At 36.9% G+C, this 20,426-nt stretch overlaps 3 protein-coding genes across 4 annotated transcripts; all 3 read right to left on the minus strand.

The window, feature by feature from the left end:
• Positions 1-2,582: 2,582 nt before the first annotated feature.
• On the minus strand, positions 2,583-19,162 carry LOC134661093 (uncharacterized). Its single transcript, XM_063517024.1, has 4 exons — positions 19,133-19,162; positions 4,833-4,946; positions 3,022-4,017; positions 2,583-2,717 (listed from the first exon to the last, which is right to left on the minus strand). Exons 2-4 carry the CDS (start codon positions 4,944-4,946, stop codon positions 2,583-2,585), a joined length of 1,245 nt encoding a protein of 414 aa, XP_063373094.1. The 5' UTR covers positions 19,133-19,162.
• Positions 11,035-13,152, minus strand: LOC134660915 (uncharacterized). Of its 2 annotated transcripts, none has more exons than XM_063516806.1 (3): positions 12,996-13,152; positions 11,720-12,655; positions 11,035-11,156 (listed from the first exon to the last, which is right to left on the minus strand). In XM_063516806.1, the coding sequence occupies exons 1-3, from the start codon at positions 13,110-13,112 to the stop codon at positions 11,040-11,042; spliced, it is 1,170 nt and encodes a 389-aa protein (XP_063372876.1). In that variant the 5' UTR covers positions 13,113-13,152; the 3' UTR covers positions 11,035-11,039. The 2 variants fall into 2 exon arrangements, with proteins under 2 accessions (XP_063372876.1, XP_063372868.1); XM_063516798.1 differs by having other exon boundaries at positions 11,624-12,655.
• Positions 14,663-17,840, minus strand: LOC134660908 (uncharacterized). The gene is made up of 3 exons (XM_063516785.1): positions 17,690-17,840; positions 15,144-16,175; positions 14,663-14,779 (listed from the first exon to the last, which is right to left on the minus strand). Exons 1-3 carry the CDS (start codon positions 17,804-17,806, stop codon positions 14,663-14,665), a joined length of 1,266 nt encoding a protein of 421 aa, XP_063372855.1. The 5' UTR covers positions 17,807-17,840.
• Positions 19,163-20,426: the final 1,264 nt, after the last annotated feature.

A 20,426-nucleotide genomic window follows, 5' to 3' on the forward strand; every position in this document is an offset into this window, starting at 1 on the left:
GAAGTCAAGTTGTAAGTAGTACACAATTCAATCTTCATAAAGCTCTTTTCCGTTGTCTTTTGCAAAAAAATTACATTCCTTTTAAATCTTATTTACAGACTAAATATCTTATGCTAATCCCCGACATATCTCCGTTATGGCTGGCTAGCCACTGCATTGCTGGCTTCGAAGATAGATTGAATGACAATCATGCACAAGCCTGTCATCAAACACGGAGGTATTCTCTACACCTAAGCATGCTGCTGCTAACCGCAGCCCTCCTGCCATCACGGAAGACAAAGAAGGGCTCAAGTTGGGAACCTACTCCGTGCAAGGACAGTCGAGTGTTGATAACACTTCTCAAATAATGTGACTTTTAAATAAATACTACCAAAAACTTTAAATGATTTTATTTACTTTGACCTTTTTGAGATAGGTACTCAGATTTAAGTACGATTCGTCGGAGTCGGAGCGCATTTCACATTTGTATGCCCAAAGCCGGTCGGCTGCTTGCGGATCGGATGGCTCCGGACGGATTCTATCGCTTCTGCCACACATTATGTAAATAGGTACACTGAAAAAGCACTCCGGCGCGGCCCAACTCCAGCCGGTCGGTGGGAATCGTAACTTAAGGATTAGGCTAGTACCAACTCGTACACTACAAAGTAAGTATTACGGCTGTGGTCTTCTGTGAGGTGGAGGTTGAGTTGAGCTGCCAGATTCATTATTTGCATTCTTTGTGGAATGATGTTTCACAAAATTTCGTCTAAATCGGTTCGGCGGATTAAGCGTCAAGAGGTAACATATAGTCAGCAGCAATAGTTGCTAAGCGGGCGAGGTGTTCAAAATTACCTTGACGCGCTCTTATTCTCTTAACAATAAAGTCGCGTCAAGATCATTTTGAACACCTCGCCCGCTTAGCAACTATTGCTGTTGACTGTACATAGGTACAGATTCACTTTTTCATTTACTTATTATAAGTAAGGTTGATGCAATATTCAGGTCGGGATTGTGTTGTTTATATCCCACAATGAATGGAAACACCTAAGGAGCGACATAATATAGGTTGTCAACAATAATTGCATGTAAAAATACGCGTGTAAGTAAATATAACGAGTTAGCACTGATTGATAGCACATAATTGTTTCGCGGATTAGCAATGTAATATTTTTGTATCAATTATTTATGTTTCTATTAATTATCCCCCAGTCAATTCGACACCAACGGTTTGCTTTGTTGATGAGGTCGTGATCGTACAATCTTAGGCTTAGATTTTTTTCTATCGGATTTTCGTTTAACTTAAGAGAACAAACAAGTCATTGTGAAAAAATATAATCATTTTCGATATTAATGGCATGATCATGAAACTCAAGATTCAAATTATACTTAAACAAAAAAGTGTTGTAGTATGAAATAAATATAAAATATGGAAAATTATCTTTCTTTTAGAACAAAAGTCAACAAAACTTCGACCAAATGCGCTTGTCGCGACCCTCTAGCCTCGAAGACAATTTCTCTCATTTTGACGTTCAAACGCGGGACATTTTGTCTCCCATAGTACACTCGTGCTACGATTTTCGAGAGTATCCCGCGTGGAACTGTCAAACGACAAAATTATGTCGCTTTGACATTTGTCCGCGAGACAGCGGGTTGTCGCGCGGCTCTTATGCTACCGATTCGCGAGAGAGCTCTATGTCGCGGCATTTTCTCGCCTGTCGACTGTCGCGCCCATCATGTGCTAGCCGTGCAGGGACGATAAGATAGTGGTACAATTAAGAAAAAAGTTTTCCGCTCATTGTTTAAATGTACGGAACCCTTTATTTTGCGTACAGTCGCCATCAGAGTTATCGAAGCGGCCAAGGAGCTCACAAATATCTGAACATGCCTCTATTCTCAAGGCGCTAGTGCTTGTTCAGATATTTTTGTGCACCTCGGCCGCTCCTATATAGGTGGCTATAATATCTGATGGCGTGGCGTCTGTACCTAATCTGACACGCATTTGGTCGACTTTTACCTTATTTCGAACAACCAGTTGAAATTGCTATATTTTGTTGTAGGATGCATTTATGAATTTGTAAATACATATATAAAAAATACAAATGTGATGATAAATTATAAGAATAATCGATGAATTTGTGAATTCAGTATTGAAATTGTCTATTAAATTATGTAGAATGTTATATTTTGTTATAATTAAATGGTTTTATGAAAACACAAATTATTATTTATATTTTTTTCATAATGCTGCTATACAGCTGTAAAAAATAGTAAGTACGTATAGTCTTTCAAGCCGGATGTGTCAGTAGCAATGTAAAGCAAACTAAAGTATGGTATCCCTAGGGAACTAACTAAAAGCAGCAATGTACATCGAACCAAATGTAAACAAAACGGTTCCATAGATAAGATATACCTAAATGAGACGCGATTTTCAAAAAAATCAAACCGGAGTGTTGCGAACTCGCGATTTTTCAAATTTGCCGTCTTTTTCTACTGACAAGCTTTGCTTGACCAAGTATAACTATATTCTGGCACACCCACTTGTCAGTAGAAAGCTTGCAGCCTACGTTGTCCGCTTTTAGGTGGATGCATGTTAGCAAATAGTGTTAAATATAACCGTTGTCAATACAGTGCACGATACTATTGGCTAGATTTAGTCGGCCATCTTTTTCAAAATTCTTGATTTCGTAGGCATCGGCTATGTCGACTATTTTATATTTGTTTACGTCGGCACATATCCACTGGAAAAGAGAAAAAAAAATTAACTGCATAATAAGGGGTCATCCATTAATTTTACTTCACACGAATTTCTACGTTTTTTGACCCCTCCCCCCTCATTGTCACACTTGGTCACATTTGGCAAACCCCTCCCCCCTGGTGTGACGTCACATTACTATCGGTATGATTTCGTTCCCTGGCCGGACGACCCGATGGTCGGGATCATGGTAAAGCTTTATATGACGAAATTGTTGTGGCCTGGCGCGGATGTCTTGTTTGGCTGGGTGGTAATGAATGTGTTAATTTCTTATTTTCTAATTCACTCACCTCATCACATACTTTTTTCGTTATATCAACATACGTCAGCTTCGTACACGCCGCTTCAAAACTAAAAGCCAGGCCAAAATACGAATAATTCCTCACATCTCCCATAAACATATCAAATGTATATACATCTGGATCACCATCAAGTTCTTTTATTCTCATCGCCAAATTTCCATGATAATACTTCAAAAGTCCCTCGTAATCTTTTAATAGTGCTACGTTACTATAAATTACAGTAGATACATCTAGTACTGGACTAGCACATCTAACTTGTTGAAAATCCACCATTTTGACATCAACTGGTATTCCATTATTATATTTAAACATATAGTTATTAGATCTGCAATCTCCATGCAAAATAACTTTATTTTCTTTGACTGCTTTTGCCAAATCTTTAAAACGTTTGGGTACAGCGAATTCTTTTATTTTCTTTGCATAAATGCTATTAGGATATTCGGTTTCTATAGCATTTATAGCTACCGCGCAAATTTGACTCCATAATTTCTTGTACCAACTCCAAAATCTTTCATCGTAGTATGTTTCAGTAATTTCTTTAGTTATTATCTTATATTTAACAGGATTTTCAGTTTTTAACGCGAATGAGAGAGCATGAAATCTAGCTAATGTTTTTAAGATTAATTTCCCATGTTCTAAATCTATTATTTCATTGGTTTTAAATCCGTCAGTCCTAATGTCTTGTAGGCATATCCTATCATTCTTTCCATCATAATGTGTGAAACAAAGTTTGACATGGTTGTCGAATTTTTCAGAAATATCTTTCGAATTTTGAAACTTTAGAAGTTCTGGTAGAACTTTTTCGTAAAAATTAATCTCGTTTTTGAAGAAATCTGCGCTTCGAAAACTAAGGCTTCTAGTTTTATTCCAAGGCTGATGTTTTAGCATGAGTTCTGCGTATGTGTGTTTGTTTTCTTCGAATTGTGTGTTGACCTTCCATTGGATCACTTGGCTGGTGAAAGATGTTGATAGGTCGTCGAGGTGCTACAGATAAAAAAAAGAAACTTAGTATAGGTACTATTTAGTAATAGTAGTTTGTGTTACAAGGGATCCAAATGATATATTTCCGTCAAGGCCCGGGCGTACATTGAATCCTGAGCGTAATGAGGGATTCAAGTGTTAACGCCCAAGACGAAATAATGTTGATACCGTGTGACACATACTGCTTTTCACACCAACTATGAAGAAAATAAAAGAATCTTAGTGTTGACACAATCTGACGGTTAAACAGATTATTTAAGCTAAAAAAATAATGTGCAAAAAAATGAAAAAATAGTGTGCTAGAACAGAAAAGTGTTACTTTGATCCCTCCTAGCAGGGAGGAAAAGTGCCACTTTGATCCCTCCTAGCAGGGAGGAAAAGTGCCACTTTGATCCCTCCTAGCAGGGAAGAAAAAGCTCTTTTCCGAATAGGTGGTGTGAAAACACTTTTATTGCACATTGGATGCGGACATAGGTACCTACATGGGCGTCGCCAAGGGCAGGGGGGGCAGCTGTCCTCCCTAGAGAATATGTAACTAAATGTATGCCCCTCCCCCTCCCCTTGGCCATCTGCCATATAAAGTCCCCCCCCCCCCCCGCGACGCCGTTGACTTGGCTATAGGTATCCGGCGATACGTGCATAACGATATCTCGCTCGGACACCGGCGCGGCGTTCAGGGGGCCTACCGCCAACCATGTTCGACGTGTTGTCTCTGTCGCACTTGTAAATTCGTACGTAAGTGTGACAGGAAGGCGACACGTCGAACGTGGTAGGCCCACAGATACGTATCAGATAACCGCGTAAAGATAGGTACTTACGAAACAATGTGCGAAGTGTGCCCGCTCTCCATACCATCTGGTAAGTGCATCGCAAAGGAACTCGTGACTGAGGATAGGCCCGTAATCCGGGCTCTTACTGGAGAATACGCCCATCTGGAAACCAAAAAAAGCGTGGTTATTCCACCTGTCCAATTTCTTGATCCAGTGTCATTGCGTCTCACTCTCTCATTAAGTAAAAAATTGGAAATTAGGTGGAATACCACCCTAAGGGCCACTTGCACCATCCCACTAACCCGGGGTTAAGCAGTTAAATCGTTAACTACGTTAACCACGTGTCAAATTGTACTGGTAACCATGGTAACTTCAGGTTTAACCGGTTACCCCGGGTAAGTGGAATGGTGCAAGTGGCGCTAAGCTGAGTAGAGGAAAGAGAAGGTTATGTTGTAACTATAACTACACCATATTTTCATAGAGAAATATAAAATAAGTAAACATAGAGTGCTCACTCCATACATCAGTTTTATTACCAAAACGCAGGTCATTTTCGTAGTCGACAGCGTCAAGTAGCGGATTGATCAGTACTGCTATATACATGACAGTAGATGTCGCTACGAACAAAAGTCTAATGCTCAACAATTTTCAGCTGATATTATAACCGGATTAACCGGAACTTTATTTTCAACTCCTTCTGCTTGTAATATTATTTGTTAGTTGCGATACACTGTTCGTCAGTCGCGACACTCGTGACATCTAGTGTCAAGTTGCGGTATTGATAAATCCACTACTTGATGCTAGAGGTCTGACTGATGACTGAAAACTGATTTATGGAGTGAGCACACTATGCTTACTTGTATTTCTCTGTGATAGAGGCTAGTGGCCTACGAGAGAGTTTCTTTTATTTTTTGCCATTTTTATATATTGTGACCTTTTTTGCTACTTTTGTGTTATTTCTACTCAGAATCACGAGCTCTTTCGATCATAATGGGATAAAAAAATGTCCCAGAGTTTTTTCCTATTGTGTTACCATTTCCCCATATACCTACTTTGTATGGCGGTAACAAAAAGGAAAGTTTGACAAATGTTAGAAATTTTAGGACACTTTTTTTCTCCTATTATAAGGAGGAAAAGGGTTCGCGATCCTGACTAGAAATAACACAAAAGTGGCAAAAAAGGTCACAATATATAAAAATGGCAAAATATAAAAGAAACGCTCACGAAAGGTTTTAGAACAAAAGATTTAAAATCGCGCGTATGGCTAAGATATTATACGAATCATTTTGTCATAACTTTACTTAAGAAAGTCCCTAATAAAGTTTGCAACCTTAATTTTAAATACCTATGTCAATACAAATGTAAGTTTTCCTGTTATAGGGAAAAACCCACTAGGTAGACTCATCCCTGCATACCTATCTATTGCGACATAAATTGTTATAATGTCTACAAGGTGCGTATTTTTACTAATTTACGTACTTAGTTTAATAAAAATTAAAACTCAACTCAATACAATATCAAAAAAATTGTGTAGGTACCTTTTTTAGGGTTTCGTATAGTCACCTAGAAACCCTTATAGTTTCGCCATGTCTGTCTGTCTGTCTGTCCGAGGCTTTGCTGCGTGATCGTAAGTGCTAGAAAGCTGCAATTTGGCATGGATACATAAATCATGCATTGCGACAGAACGGTAAAATAAAAAGTATAAAAACAATTTTTTTAGGGTACCTCCCATACAAAAAGTTTTATTTGATTTTTTTTTGCTTTGTCCCAATATTGTGGGGTATCGTTGGATAGGTCTTTCAAAACAAATAAGGGTCTCCTAAAACCATTTTTGATATAGTAATATTTTCGGAAATATGCGCTCCGAAAGAAAAAAAATATGTGTGTCCCCCCCTCTAACTTTTGAACCACGGGTCCAAAAAATAAGAAAAAAATCGTGAAACAATAAATACTTTCAATGAAAACTATAGCGAACATGATCGGTTTAGTCGTTTTTGAGTTATTGCAAAAAAACTTCTTTTCTTAGTAAAAAGACGTAAGTACAAAGCGCTGCAAATGTACTCCCTTATGATAGGTACTTACTCATAGCCCCCGTTTGGGCTATTTCGATTGACAGAATGGTAACTACGAAACCCTAAACTAAGCATGGCGCGACATGCTCCTGGCCGATTATTAATGAATAACACAATTGTATTTATAAAATGAATTGATTACCTTTATAATGTATGTCCAATTTGACCCACCTAAAGCCATTCTTCTAAATTCTACAAAATATTAAGTACAATACCTAGTATTAGACGTACGTAGACCGCTGTATTATTATTTATTATCGTAAACGATTGGTAAAGTTAGCAAAAACTGATCAAAAGTCACACACATGCTATCATAGCAATTAACAATGTCAAACTAAACTAAATAAACAAATATAAAACCGGCCAAGTGCGAGTCGACTCGCGCACGGAGGGTTCCGTACCATCAACAAAAAATAGAGCACAAAAATCGTGTTTGTTGTATGGGAGCCCCCTTAAATATTTATTTTGTTTTATTTTTAGTATTTGTTGTTATAGCGGCAACAGAGATACATCATTTGTGAAAATTTCAACTGTCTAGCTATCGCGGTTCATGAGATACAGCCTGGTGACAGACGGACGGACGGACGGACGGACAGCGAAGTCTTAGTAATAGGGTCCCGTTTTTTACCCTTTGGGTACGGAACCCTAAAAACAAAACAAATTCACTTGTTGTGTTTACTTCACTTTAGTCGGTTTCTGACAAGATCTTGTATCCCTTTCTATCAATGGTAAGTTCCTTAAGGTGCGAAGGGTACCGACAACTGGTTTACCAAGGTGGTAAACCTACAAAATAATGACTATCAACATGGACCTACGAGGGGTGTTCAAAATATTCTCGGTATGAGAATGAAAACAAACAAGTACGAAAAGTTTGATATTTTTATTTTTCAATATACTCCCCCCCTATGTTCATACACTTAAAAGATCGATCAATTATTTTTTTTAATCCCTCGTAAAAATATTTTTTATCTTTCGTGTAAAAATGCTCCTCCACTGCCGCCTTCAATGCTTCATCGTCAGAAAATTTATTTCCACGCAGATCCTTTTTAAGATTGGGGAGCAAAAAGAAGTCGCTGGGGGCTAAGTCCGGACTATACGGTGGGTGAGTAATAGTTTTAAACCCACATTCAACAATAGCTGCCTTGGCAATATGAGCAGTATGGACGGGGGCGTTGTCATGCAGAAGCAGAATACCTTTCGTTAACTTTCCTCGCCTCTTTTCTTTAATTACATCCTTTAATTGACGTAGAATGTTAGCGTAGTACTGTCCTGTGATATTTACACCTTTTTCTTTATAATCGATTAGTAATACTCCTTCACAATCCCAAAATATCGCGGCCATGACCTTGCCAGCTGAAGGGATGACCTTGAACTTCTTGGGATGAGCTGAACCCTTAATGTGCCACTGCATGGACTCTTGTTTACTCTCTGGGTCATAATGATGAACCCAGGTTTCATCTCCAGTAACTATTCTTTGCAGCACCTCATCAGGATTTTCACCGTACAGGTCAATAAAATCGGAACAACAAGCTACACGCATGTCTTTTTGAAGCCGAGTCAGCATTCGCGGAACCCATCTTGCACTTACTTTTGACATATTAAGATGGTCATGTATAATATCATGTACGGTACCAATAGAGAGATTGGTTACTTGTGCTATAGATTTTACCTTCACTCGACCATCTTCCAATATAAGTTTTTCCACTTTATCAATATTTTCTTGTGAAGTAGCTACTACAGGCCGGCCAGGTCTAGGGTCATCTTCAATACTCTCCCTTCCGCGTTTAAACTCGCTTGACCACTTTTGAATGGTAGATAAAGAAGGAGCAGACTCACGGTAAACACAATCCATTTCCTCTTTTATGGTTTTTTGATTTTTACCCTGTTTTGTCAAGAATTTTATCACGCATCGATGTTCTAATTTAGGTAACATTGTCAATTCGCACATGATGTTCATGTTTGTTCAGCAATTGCAGAAAAACAAAAGACTATCTCGGTTCGAATTATACTTTTTTTTAATGTCAATGAATAAACCTTAGCGGCCAGTAACGAAAGAAATTTTAGAAGAGGTCGTAAGATATCAATACCGAGAATATTTTGAACGCCCCTCGTAGAATATTACGGACGGACTGTCACCTAAGACAAACTGTGACACTGCAATGGCGGACGGTTTGAATGTGTGCGTGTAGACGAGTGTTACCATGTAACACAAATTCTCCCCTAATGGTGAAACAATTATTTTTAATATCGTCCTTGTTTTCGAATAAAAAAATTGGGACAGTTTTACGTTAGACAATAAAAAAGGTGTGTACGTATCTGATTTTATAGGTCTTGAAATTCGCAATATTGCACAATTACTTTGTGCAAACATTATTTTCAATACCTAATGATACTTAGCATCGTAATGAAATCAGTTCGTCATGTTTTTTTAATTTATACATTTAACTTGAAACATCTGGTTTTCAACAAAAAAAATACAATACATAACAAACAAACGTTAACTATCAAACATGCATGTAAGCGTCTAATCTCCTTAGTATCGGGAAATTACCATACCGACCTAGTTTGAAATGCACAATCAATAATTTAACCATTTACCTAAATGATCTCTTAATACATAATGATTTAATAAGAAGGGTAGAGTCAGACAAAGAAAAGTCTGCAGCGGATTTGATAGGCCACGCAGTGCAAGTGTTATTTACACGTCATAATTTCATAGAAGTTTGACGTTTAAAATAACACTGGCACTGCGAGGGCTGTCAAATCCGCTGCAGACTTTTCTTGGTCTGACTCTATCAATTACCCTACTTTCCGGAAATTACCCTATTCATGTTACTGGTCACACTCCTGTTTTGCAGTTTGATAATTTATAAACAACAAATTATCGTGATTTTACGTACTAATTAAGTATGAAAAGTTATTCCGTGACTTTTTTTCTTTCGATCGGTACAATTCTAGCAGGATTTAACTACGCATGCCGGCATATTTTATATTTTTCTTCGACATGTTTACTTCAATGACGTTTCGATTCGTCTGACGGCAAACTGGTGGATGTGGACTGTCAATGTGTGTGTGTCACGCGTAAATACTACGAAACTGGTGGATGTTGGAATCACAGTTGTGTTGTAAGCGAAATTCTGTCCGTAATATTATAGGTCCATGGTCATGGACCTATCAATTCAAACGGCATGTTCGTTTCGCTGCATGGAGTTGATAAAATGGTCGGCTTATATTGAAACGTCAAAACGTCATTGTGTTTTTTTGATGAACATACCTCATTTACCTAGGTACATAGACTAGGAATCCTCCAGACATAGCACCCTCCCCCATTTGTGGCAGAGGGGGTAGTAGCGCTACCCCCTCTGCCACAAATATACGGTAGTTTTACTCCATTTCCGATCAAGTGTCTTTGTGTGACGCCCAAGTGTCTTTGAACGGACCAATCACGGCACGGGACTCGCTCACCTCGTCCCCCACACCCCTGTATTTTGGGCAGCATCGGTTTCATTAAATAATTGCTCTAAGCTCCGTCTAGAGGATTCCTAGTCTATGCCTAGGTACTACGTTCATACAGGGTGACATCAGAAAAGTGATATAGGTATGGATTTTAGTCGCAAAAATGTAAAATTGATAGATTTAGTGGGTGAAATTGTACACTTTTTGTTACCTAATAGAAATAACAAGTGCTGGTTTCTATTAGCACGTCTTCTTATCTTGCACTATAGTAGACAATTTTTTTGATAACAGACTCACTTTAATTTTCAGCGATTGGAATGTAGATTCTAAATGTATACTTAATTTTTATTATAGGTAGGTCATCATATGTTGCGTAGTAAATAAAACCAAATCTAAATGTAAAAAGTAGACAATTATGTTTGTCATTTTCTGGACTTGTCTTGAACTGATGTTTGATAACAATCGAAAGTATAGCAGGAGTATTCTCCACGAATAAAAATATAATTAAGTAGGTACCTAAATAAAAATAATGAGTGTAACATTACACAATATGTAGGTATACAGCCGTGCTAGGCTTTTTTCTTCCAAAATGACATGAATTCGTTTCCTTACATAAATGATTATTCCTACACGAAATCAGCAAATAAACGATCTTTTGAAATTCCATGTACCATTTGATCCACTTTTTTATTTTTAAATACTTGCTATAATATTTAATAATTAAATTTTATATGTATCCTCGGTCGACGCAGTGTTTCACATTGTTGGCCTCCCTCTGACGTCCCTCTTTGGTCTTGAACGGTGCCAACGTCCAGATTTCGTCTATATTGCGCTTTTTGTCACCCTGAAAAACATACCAAATATAATTATGTCGACCAATCGAGGAACTCAAACGTTGACCTATAATCTGTTCAAGACATCCCAGCACTCGAGTAGGTAATGATAATATAATTATGCTGTCGCTAGGCCCCAAAGCAGTTACAGATGTAGTGCATAATCGTTTCCATCGTATTTTCTCGGAAACATTCGTGTTTGTACCGAAACTGAGTGAAACAGCAAGACACGTTCGTACGTTTCCGTGAAAATTCGATGGAAAATAATTATGTTCTACATCTGTACCTTGAGTAACAAATACATAAGTCAAAACGACAGACTTACACAAATGATTAATAGCTAATTGAGGTTTGTTATGCGTTTATGAATAACGCCATAAGTCGATGAACAGAGAAAAAAAACTTTGTCCTACCCCTTGTAGCTATTCTAATGGAAATTAAACTTTGTTTAAAGGGCCGTGTTGAGTAGAATCTTTACCTTTATGTCCATATCAAAAGCTTCCTCCGGAGGCAGCACCATATGCGGTGTTGCCTCTAAACTAAACGCCAGACCGAAAAACGAATACTTCTTCACCTCCTCCATATAGCTGTCCCATGAGTAAACCTTGTCCGGATCACTTCCATACCCCCTTATCTGGCTCGACAGGACCTCATAATAATACTTCAATAGTTCATCATAATGTTTCTCCCGCATATCCTGGGTAGTACAAGAATACATGAAATAAGAGATATCCAAAACTGGAGAAGCGCATCTAGCGAGCTGGAAATCGATTAGTATAGCGTCTACGGGCCGTCCATTTACATACTTGTACAAGAAATTATTCGTCCAAGCATCACCGTGAGAAATCACGCCATTTTTGCGATCTTGGACTGCTTTTATCATCTCTTTGTACCTCTCTGGAACAGCGAATTCTTTAAGTTTTTCAACGTATTTGGAATTTGGATATTCTTTTTCAACGGCGTCGATGGCGATACCACATAGGCGCTTCCAAAAAGTCTCGTACCAATTCCAGAGACGCTCATCATAGTATGTTTCAAATATTATATTGCTTATCCTGTTAAATTCTTTTGGCTCCTGGTCACTCATTGCAAAAGATAAAGCGTGAAATTTAGCCAAAGTTCTGTAAGTTACCCTGCAATGTTCTAAGTTAACTCCTTCTTGCCTAATAGGGTGTCCAAAGCTTAAAACAGTAGCATCTTCGAGACAAATGATATCGTTTTCTCCATCACAATGCGTTAGGAACACTTTTGGATAATTATCGAATGGCTCTGACATGTTTTTGGTAGACTGGAACTTGAGCATTACTGGTAAGACTTCGGTGTAGAAAAGTATTTCGTTTTTGAAAAATTCGTCGCTTCTAAATGTGATACGACGGGAGACGCTTCTAGGGATACTCTTGAGAACTACTTGGATGATGTGTTTGAAGTCCCCACAGTCGGTTTTTCCGAAGATTTTGATACGAATGATTTCGCTTAAGTACGAGTCACCTTTGCCCGCTTCCCCAACGTACTGAAAAAGAAAGAGTTTCTGTTACTTCAGTTTCTCAAGAAAATATTTGAGGGGTCTACCGATAAATTCGTCTAGAGTTAGTCCAAGCTAAGTTGGCAATGCTTTTGCCCCGAAAGCAATTTAGAAAGTGTTATGTAGAAGTTTGAACTTTATAATAACACTTGCACAGTCTGGGCTACCAAAATTGCTGCCAACTTAGCTTCCTGGTCTAACTTTATCCACTTTATCGCTCTTACAATAATCAATTGGCGGTCACAGCAGAGAAATTAAATTAAATGAAAAAAAAAAACTGTTTACTTTTAATGACCCTAATTTTAAACCATCTTGTATACCTACTTACCTCCCATCGAGCAAAGGCAATATTTTCCCTAAACAAATCACAGAGCACCTCGCTAAGTTTCTCGTCAGTAAGCACGGGGTACATGCCACTCAGAGTACTAAACTCTTTAGACGACATGGTGCCCTGAAACCAAGGGAGACAGCAGTGTAATAAGCTCCATTTCCATATCTCTTAGGCAGAATTAAACTACTATGCTATCCGTCCGACTTGCGGCCAAAAAACTTTCCGAAAACGCGCGTACTTTAAAACTCACTTTTATCGTAGTGTTTGTGTCACAGTGCCACCGTCGACTCTTCTTTTACATTAGGTATCTAATACCACAATTTGACACCAAATTATGACCAAAATAACTAGACTTTAATTTAAAAAGAGACATAACCATGAGAAATACACAAATCTACTAAATTGGAAAAACCGGCAACGCTTTATAATAAACAAGTAGCTATAACTACCTACCGAGGTTGTTGTGAATCCGACCAAATACAGTAGGTATACGGATTTTAATATTGGGTTTGATACGAAGTTTGCGTTTTGAAATTGGTCGTAATTTCATAATTAGGTATGTAACGCTACATTTTCCTGTTGCTTGATGATGATGAGGCATTGTTGCTAAGTGTGAAAAAAAAAGGTTCCGTATTAAAAACTGGCAACATTGGCATTGACCTTGGCATTTAAGCGTTTTGATACTGCACAGATCACCAGAAATAATGATTCGTTCGAAAAGATCTTACGCTTACAAATAAACCAGTCGTACTTAACGTACTTTGTCTATTTGGAAATGAAAAATAAAGAGATACCTATCGAATATTCTGTACTAGGAATAAAGAATGATAAAAGTTTTGTTTATTCTTTATTGTCTAAATAAACACCCGGTAAATAATCAAAACAAATATCACACATATTGTCATACTTATTACATCACAAATTATACATCATAAATTCATAATATCATACCTGGGTAGAGATTTACTAAGTAACTAGAATGAACTGTTTAAATTTTCAGTAGGTAAATCAAAAGTATAAAATTGATATATTTTACCTATTCATTGAAAGTGCAATAGTTTTCATTGTTCTTAAAAAAAAATTAAGTTCGAAATCTAGGTAATATAAAAAACTGATTAGGTAAATTGTCTAAAGTGAGGTAATCTAATAATCGTAATTAACCCTAAATCGAGCTAAATATAAATACAGATTTATTGGTAGCACTTATTCGTTCTAGATATTTCATAATACAGGGTGAGATCGGAGATGAGACCGAAAATTATAAATCAGTACATGTACCTATGTATGTTAGTAGGAACAAATTGGTTTGCTATAATTTGTTTTGTATGAGTTTGTAATAAAAAAAAAATTTCAAGCGTAATAGACAAAATAGTTATTTAGTAGCCCTGAGGGATCCCGGCTATTTTTGGTTGGTTTTGTAGATAAAAATCCCAGTTTAGCCTCGTAAGACCCACCATACAAAGTTTCCTATTATTAATTTGAGCCTTGTTCTACAAGTAAATTGGAACGAATTTCGTTTGGTTTAAAAAGCGATGTAACAAAAGAAATGTTACTTTATTTGGTTTATGAAAGGTTCTAATTTGATTGAAACGGAGTGTACCTATGTAAGTATACAATGTAGGCATACATTGTAAATTACAAAGCACATTGAGCCTTACGAGGCCTTATATGTATCCGTAGTCGACGCAGTGCTTCACGTTGTTGGCCTCTCTTTGGCGCCCCTCCTTGGTCTTGAATGGGGTCATTGGCCAGATTTCATCGATGTTGCGCTTTTTGTCACCCTGAAAAAAAAAAGATTTTCGTATTCGCGACTAGTTTTAAACCACATCTCTTTATGTTTGCCATTAAATGCATCTTATTAAACTCAAGAACATTCAATCAAATATCCAAATATGAATACTATTACATATTAAGTATGACAGATTTTTATCGAGCCGCGAGAGTTAAAAACTGTGTGTGTAAAAAACGCGATTTTATTTTAGTCATTTTTGGGTAATAATAATTGGACCAGCTGCTTTCTAAGGTGCATTATCGGTCCGGAAATACCGCAGGCGAGAGTTCATTGCACAGTTTAGCTGAGTTAGCAGAACATTTCTGGAGAAATACACAGTTGAGGAATGTTAACCATCTAAGAAAATTATTTACCTCCATGTTCATATCACAAGCTTCTTCGGGCGGCAGTACAATATGCGGCGTCGATTCAATACTAAACGCCAGACCAAAGAATGAATACTTCTTCACTTCCTCCATAAAGGTCGCCCGTGAATAAACCTTATCAGGGTCACTTCCATACGCCCGTATCTGGCTCGAAAGGACCTCATAATAAAACTCCAACAGTGCATCATAATGTTTCTCCCGCATATCTTCTGTAGTACACCCATATATGACAAAAGATGTGTCCAAAACAGGAGAAGCGCATCTAGTAAGCTGAAAATCTATCATCATAGCGTCAACGGGCCGCCCGTTCATATATTTGTATAAGAAATTATTGGTCCAGGAGTCTCCGTGAGCGATAATTCCATTTTTGCGGTTTCTAACTGCCTTTATCATCTCCTTGTACCTCTCCGGAACAGCAAATTCCTTTACCTTTTCGACGTATTTGGAGTTAGGATATTCTTTTTCTACAGCGTCAATGGCGATACCACACAGACGCTTCCAAAAAGTCTCGTACCAATCCCAGAGACGCTCATCAAAGTAGGTCTCAAATATTAAATTGCTTATCCTGTTAAATTCTTCAGGCTCCTGGTCTCTCATTGCGAAAGATAACGCATGGAATTTTGCCATAGTTTTGTATGTCTGCTTGCAGTGTGCGTAGTCTATTCCTTCTTGCCTGACAGGGTATGGTACGAAGTTGTAAATAGAGACATCTTCGAGACAAACGATGTCGTTTTCTCCGTCACAATACGTTAGGAAGACTTTGGGACAGTTGTCGAATGGTTCCGATACGTTTTTGGTTGATTGGAATTTCAGCATGGCTGGTAGGACTTCTGTGTAGAAAATTATTTCGTTTTTAAAGAACTCGTCACTCCTGAAGGTGAGACGACGGGAGATGCTTCTGGGGATGCTCTTAAGAATGACTTTGATACTTTTAGGCTCACCAGAGTCTGTTTTGCCGAAGACATTGATGCGCATCAGTTCGCTTAAGTAGGAATCGCCTTTGCCTGTTTCGCCAACGTACTGAAAAAGAACAGATAGATTTGCACAGATTAGATTTTAAAATGTACAGGCTTATCTTAATAGGAAATCTTAAGATATTTTCACGAAGTGAGAAACAACTTCACGAATGCATGAATGATCATAATTATTATGACATTATGCTTCTGTTTCTAAGCGCTTTTTAGATCATAAAACAAATGGCATGCTTATCAATTATAATTGCATAGGTACAAGGTTATGTTATCATTATACAGTAACTGCCTTGCAGGTCTTAAGTGCCTACATGTTATTTACAAACAGATAAAAAGCCTTATGACACCGTCATTGCGTGAGATTGGATATTTCCTATGTTCGAATTCGAATTATTGTATACCTACTGAGATTTTAGTTAGTCTCTTGAATATCAAGTTTTGTTCGGCAAAATCTTGACTGTTTATACGATAACGGTTTCACTCACTTGAATTTTTAGTCGCTATTGGCGAAGCCGGCGAAGGGCCCGAAACATGTCGCCAATAGCGACTAAAAATTCAAGTGAGTGAAACCGTTATCGTATAAACAGTTTAAAATATGTCTACGAAAGTTTAATATCGAAAATCTTGACTCGTGTAAAACCGTCGTCCTTGCATTTTTTTATGATATAGGAGGCAAACGAGCAGATGGATCGCCTGATGGTAAGCGATTACCGCTGCCCATGGACACCAGAGGGGTTGTAATGTACCTAAATCGCCCGTAACGCCCATTCATTGGTCCAATCTAGCGAAACCGAAGATTTGGTTAATCTGCTCTAGTTTCAGCCGAAGGTTTAGTTTCGTTATTTTTATGCCGAAACCTAAACTTCGGCCGAATAGGCTCTCTCTTCTCACGGGACTATCTGTAATATCTGTATATGTTTTACTAAAGAAAGAAATGCACAATCAAGAACATAGTAGAATAACAATATCGATAACAAAATAGGAAATATAATTATATGCTGTAAAAATACGTGTACCTACTAGTAGGCCATATATAGGCAATTGGCCTTGGCATTGTCATTAGACAAACTATATAATGATCGTGTTTATGCAGAATATACAAGATACAGTACGTAGCGGTCCCCTTTTTTAAAAATATTTTTCGTTAAATTTAAATAATCACGATTATTTATCAGTGGCGCTAGTGTGCACGTTGATAGGCTCTTAATATTACTTTTATAAATTGTAAGAACGAGAGAGATAAATTATATAACGCGACAAACCTAGTATACCTACATACCTGGCATTGAGTAAAGGTTACGTTTTCACCGAACCATCAAAGATAGTCTTGCTAAGTGTCTCGGGGCACGGGGTACACGCCGCTCAGGGTATTGAAGTTGGCCCCAATTTTTAATTTTCCTGTATACCTCCCAATCGAGTAAAGGTGACGTTCACCTTGAACCAATCAGAGAGCGCCTTGCTGAGTCTCTCGTCAGTGAGCACGGGGTACGCGCCACTCAGGGTACTGAAGTCTTCAAGAGACATGGTGCCCTGGCTATATGACACTAGTCTCATCATACATACCTCCCATCGAGTAAAGGTGACGTTCACCTTGAACCAGTCAGAGAGAGCCTTGCTGAGTCTCTCGTCAGTGAGCACGGGGTACACGCCACTCAGGGTACTGAAGTCTTCGGAAGACATGGTGCTGTGAAGAGGTAGGTAGAGAAAAGTAAGTTTATAAATTTTATAATCCTTTTAATAATAAGAAGCTGTTGGCCAAACCCAAGTTATAAAGTTTTACGACCTGTATATTCCTGATCTTCATATATTTTCTTTTTTTTCCTGAGTAAGTGACTAGGCTAGGAGGCCATTACAGATTATAGATACTTAGATAGTATAAACATGAACACTCGGATTAACTCAGTGAGTGTATGGACGTGCTTTATCTCAGCATAACATTTGAATAAGTTAACAAGCGTAATGGTTAAACCACGTTATCTTCTGTTTTATTAGGTATATAATAGAGCCGGTCAAACACCTTTGTCAGTAGGAAAAGGCGCGATATTTTAATTTTCTATGGAACTATTACCCTTGGCTTGGTGCCTACATTTTAAATTTGCAGCTTTTTTCTACTGACGGAAATGGCTTGACAGACTTTATATAAATATACATAGTCTTAATCCTTATAGCACCAGTGGTCCAAATAAACAAGTCATAATTTGAGCCTGGAGATTATAATATAGTTTTTTTTTGTATATTTGGTTGTAAGCAATAAGGCGTAAGTACATAGATATAATATCAGATAAATTTAACTAATGATGTGTCTTATTCAAAAATTAGGTTAAGTACTTTAAAATTACTGTTTAATTTTTTTTGCCCTAATTATAATTTCCTCCTGTATAAAATATTTTTAGGTTCTTTTCGCTTTTAAGTAAATTTATTTCTAGGGTAACATAATTTATGGTATGTTAATGGTAAGCATTTATTTTAATTAAGTTACATTGTTAATAAGGTGTTAAAATATTAATTTATAATTGACTCACCCCATTAATATACATATAATTCTTATAAATGGTTTCACTTTTATCACATTTATTTTTTTTAACTTAACTTTCATATTTCACATTTTAACTTAACTTAATAACATTGGACCCGAAGGAATATAATCATAATATTTAGGTAGGTACTTACCTATTATGTAGGTACCTACCTAAGTCAATGATTGGATCAGATTTTAAGTTTGTAGATAATTGGCAAATATTTTATAAAAAAGAATAATTTTAGCACATTTTATTTTTAATTTTAGTCACCAAAATATTTTTTGTGGAAATAATCTTAAATTATAATTTTGAATTCACAATTAATTCAACTATTTTAATAGTAGGTAAATAAATGAAATTAACAGGATATTTTCATGTAGGTAGTTACAATTAATCTCACTTAATTGTATTTAAAGACTCAAAGATAGAAAGTTAATGAAATTAGCTCATTATTTAATAAATACATAAATACCATTTCAAAACTTACCTTAAACGCGCGTATCTTTAAATTACTCGCACTCAAACTTTATCTACGTCAAACAACGAATTATGTGTCAGCGTCTCATCTTTTTATATTATACGCCGAAATTCGACACCAGTATATTATCTCTTTCACACTACAGTAAAATAAACGCAAAAATAAGAGACAGAACTACAAAAACAAAAATTCTACGATGAGAAACTCATAATATTGACTTGATAAGTAGAAGAAGTAGGAAGTGTTCTGTTGTTTGGTAACCCGAACCCGACCAAATAACGTGGTTTTATATTTCACGTTTTGTTGCAGCGCAGTTTGCGTTTTGAAATCGGTCGTGTTTTCGTAAAATGTCAAACGCTGATTTTGTTGGAATGACGTTGTCAGGGATGACGTGGCAGGGTTGCCATAGTGTGGGAGATTTATTTACGTGAAAATAAAAAAACATTTTAAATAAAAAGTTTGGCAAAGGCCTGTCTCATTTCAAACATAGACAGAATCATACTATCTGTTTCTTACACTAGTACTAGCACCCAAAAGAAAAGGATGAGTAAGCTTGTATAGTTTTTTTTGTTCTTATTTACGTCTTTTTCTAGTACCAGAATATATTATTACTACAAATATTTAAAAATACTACCATAATTATGTTTAAATAGGACGATTTGGTATTATATTTCAGAACTTCAACAAAAAATTCGATGAATACCATGAGGAGTGGTTAGATATACCTATACTTGGTCAAGCAGATTTTGTCAGTAGAAAAAGGCGGCAAATTTGAAAAATGTAGGCGCGAAGGGATATCGTCCCATAGAAAATTATAAGAGCAAAGAAAAGCAGGTAAAGGTATGATAATTAATAAAATTATACATGTTCAGATGTTTAACTCATTCGCATTAAAAGTAACGACTCAAATCATGTCATATCGACAGTCAATTTTAAATCAAGTAAGTAAAAATAACAAATTCCTTGGCTGCCTTTAGCAAAATATCCAAAGCTCTGTATTTCGGATACCACTGGCAACATTGACGTAAAAGCGTTTTGTTAATGCACATATTACACAAAATGGGATATAAATAAATAAATAATTCAGGAAGAAAATATAAATGTTAATAATAATTTTGACAATCACGTTTTAATAATGATACTAAATACTGCTTGTATCTATGTGATTCCCTACAAAAATAATCTTAAGCCTCATAAAAAAGGTGGTAAGTGATGTGTCCATAAAATGCAGAAACGAAACGCACCAGAAGCGCGAATGTAGCCTCAAGAGACCAACCAATCATCGTTCGACAGCGAAAATTGG

The sequence above is a fragment of the Cydia amplana genome, chromosome 2, assembly GCF_948474715.1.
Source record: "Cydia amplana chromosome 2, ilCydAmpl1.1, whole genome shotgun sequence".
In the NCBI taxonomy this organism is placed as follows: Eukaryota; Metazoa; Arthropoda; class Insecta; order Lepidoptera; family Tortricidae; genus Cydia; species Cydia amplana.

Excerpts from the sequence above, each read along its gene's own strand:
- LOC134661093 (XM_063517024.1), bottom strand. The coding sequence starts at position 4,946 with ATGGGCGTATTCTCCAGTAAGAGCCCGGATTACGGGCCTATCCTCAGT. Across the intron at positions 4,018-4,832 it reads CACACTTCGCACATTGTTTC|CACCTCGACGACCTATCAAC; the intron begins GTAAGTACCTAT and ends TTTTATCTGTAG. Across the intron at positions 2,718-3,021 it reads CGAAAAAAGTATGTGATGAG|TGGATATGTGCCGACGTAAA; the intron begins GTGAGTGAATTA and ends TCTCTTTTCCAG.
- LOC134660915 (XM_063516798.1), bottom strand. The coding sequence starts at position 13,112 with ATGTCGTCTAAAGAGTTTAGTACTCTGAGTGGCATGTACCCCGTGCTT. Across the intron at positions 12,656-12,995 it reads TTGCCTTTGCTCGATGGGAG|TACGTTGGGGAAGCGGGCAA; the intron begins GTAAGTAGGTAT and ends TTTCTTTTTCAG. Across the intron at positions 11,157-11,623 it reads CTTTTGATATGGACATAAAG|GGTGACAAAAAGCGCAATAT; the intron begins GTAAAGATTCTA and ends TATGTTTTTCAG.
- LOC134660908 (XM_063516785.1), bottom strand. The coding sequence starts at position 17,806 with ATGTCTTCCGAAGACTTCAGTACCCTGAGTGGCGTGTACCCCGTGCTC. Across the intron at positions 16,176-17,689 it reads TCACCTTTACTCGATGGGAG|TACGTTGGCGAAACAGGCAA; the intron begins GTATGTATGATG and ends GTTCTTTTTCAG. Across the intron at positions 14,780-15,143 it reads CTTGTGATATGAACATGGAG|GGTGACAAAAAGCGCAACAT; the intron begins GTAAATAATTTT and ends TTTTTTTTTCAG.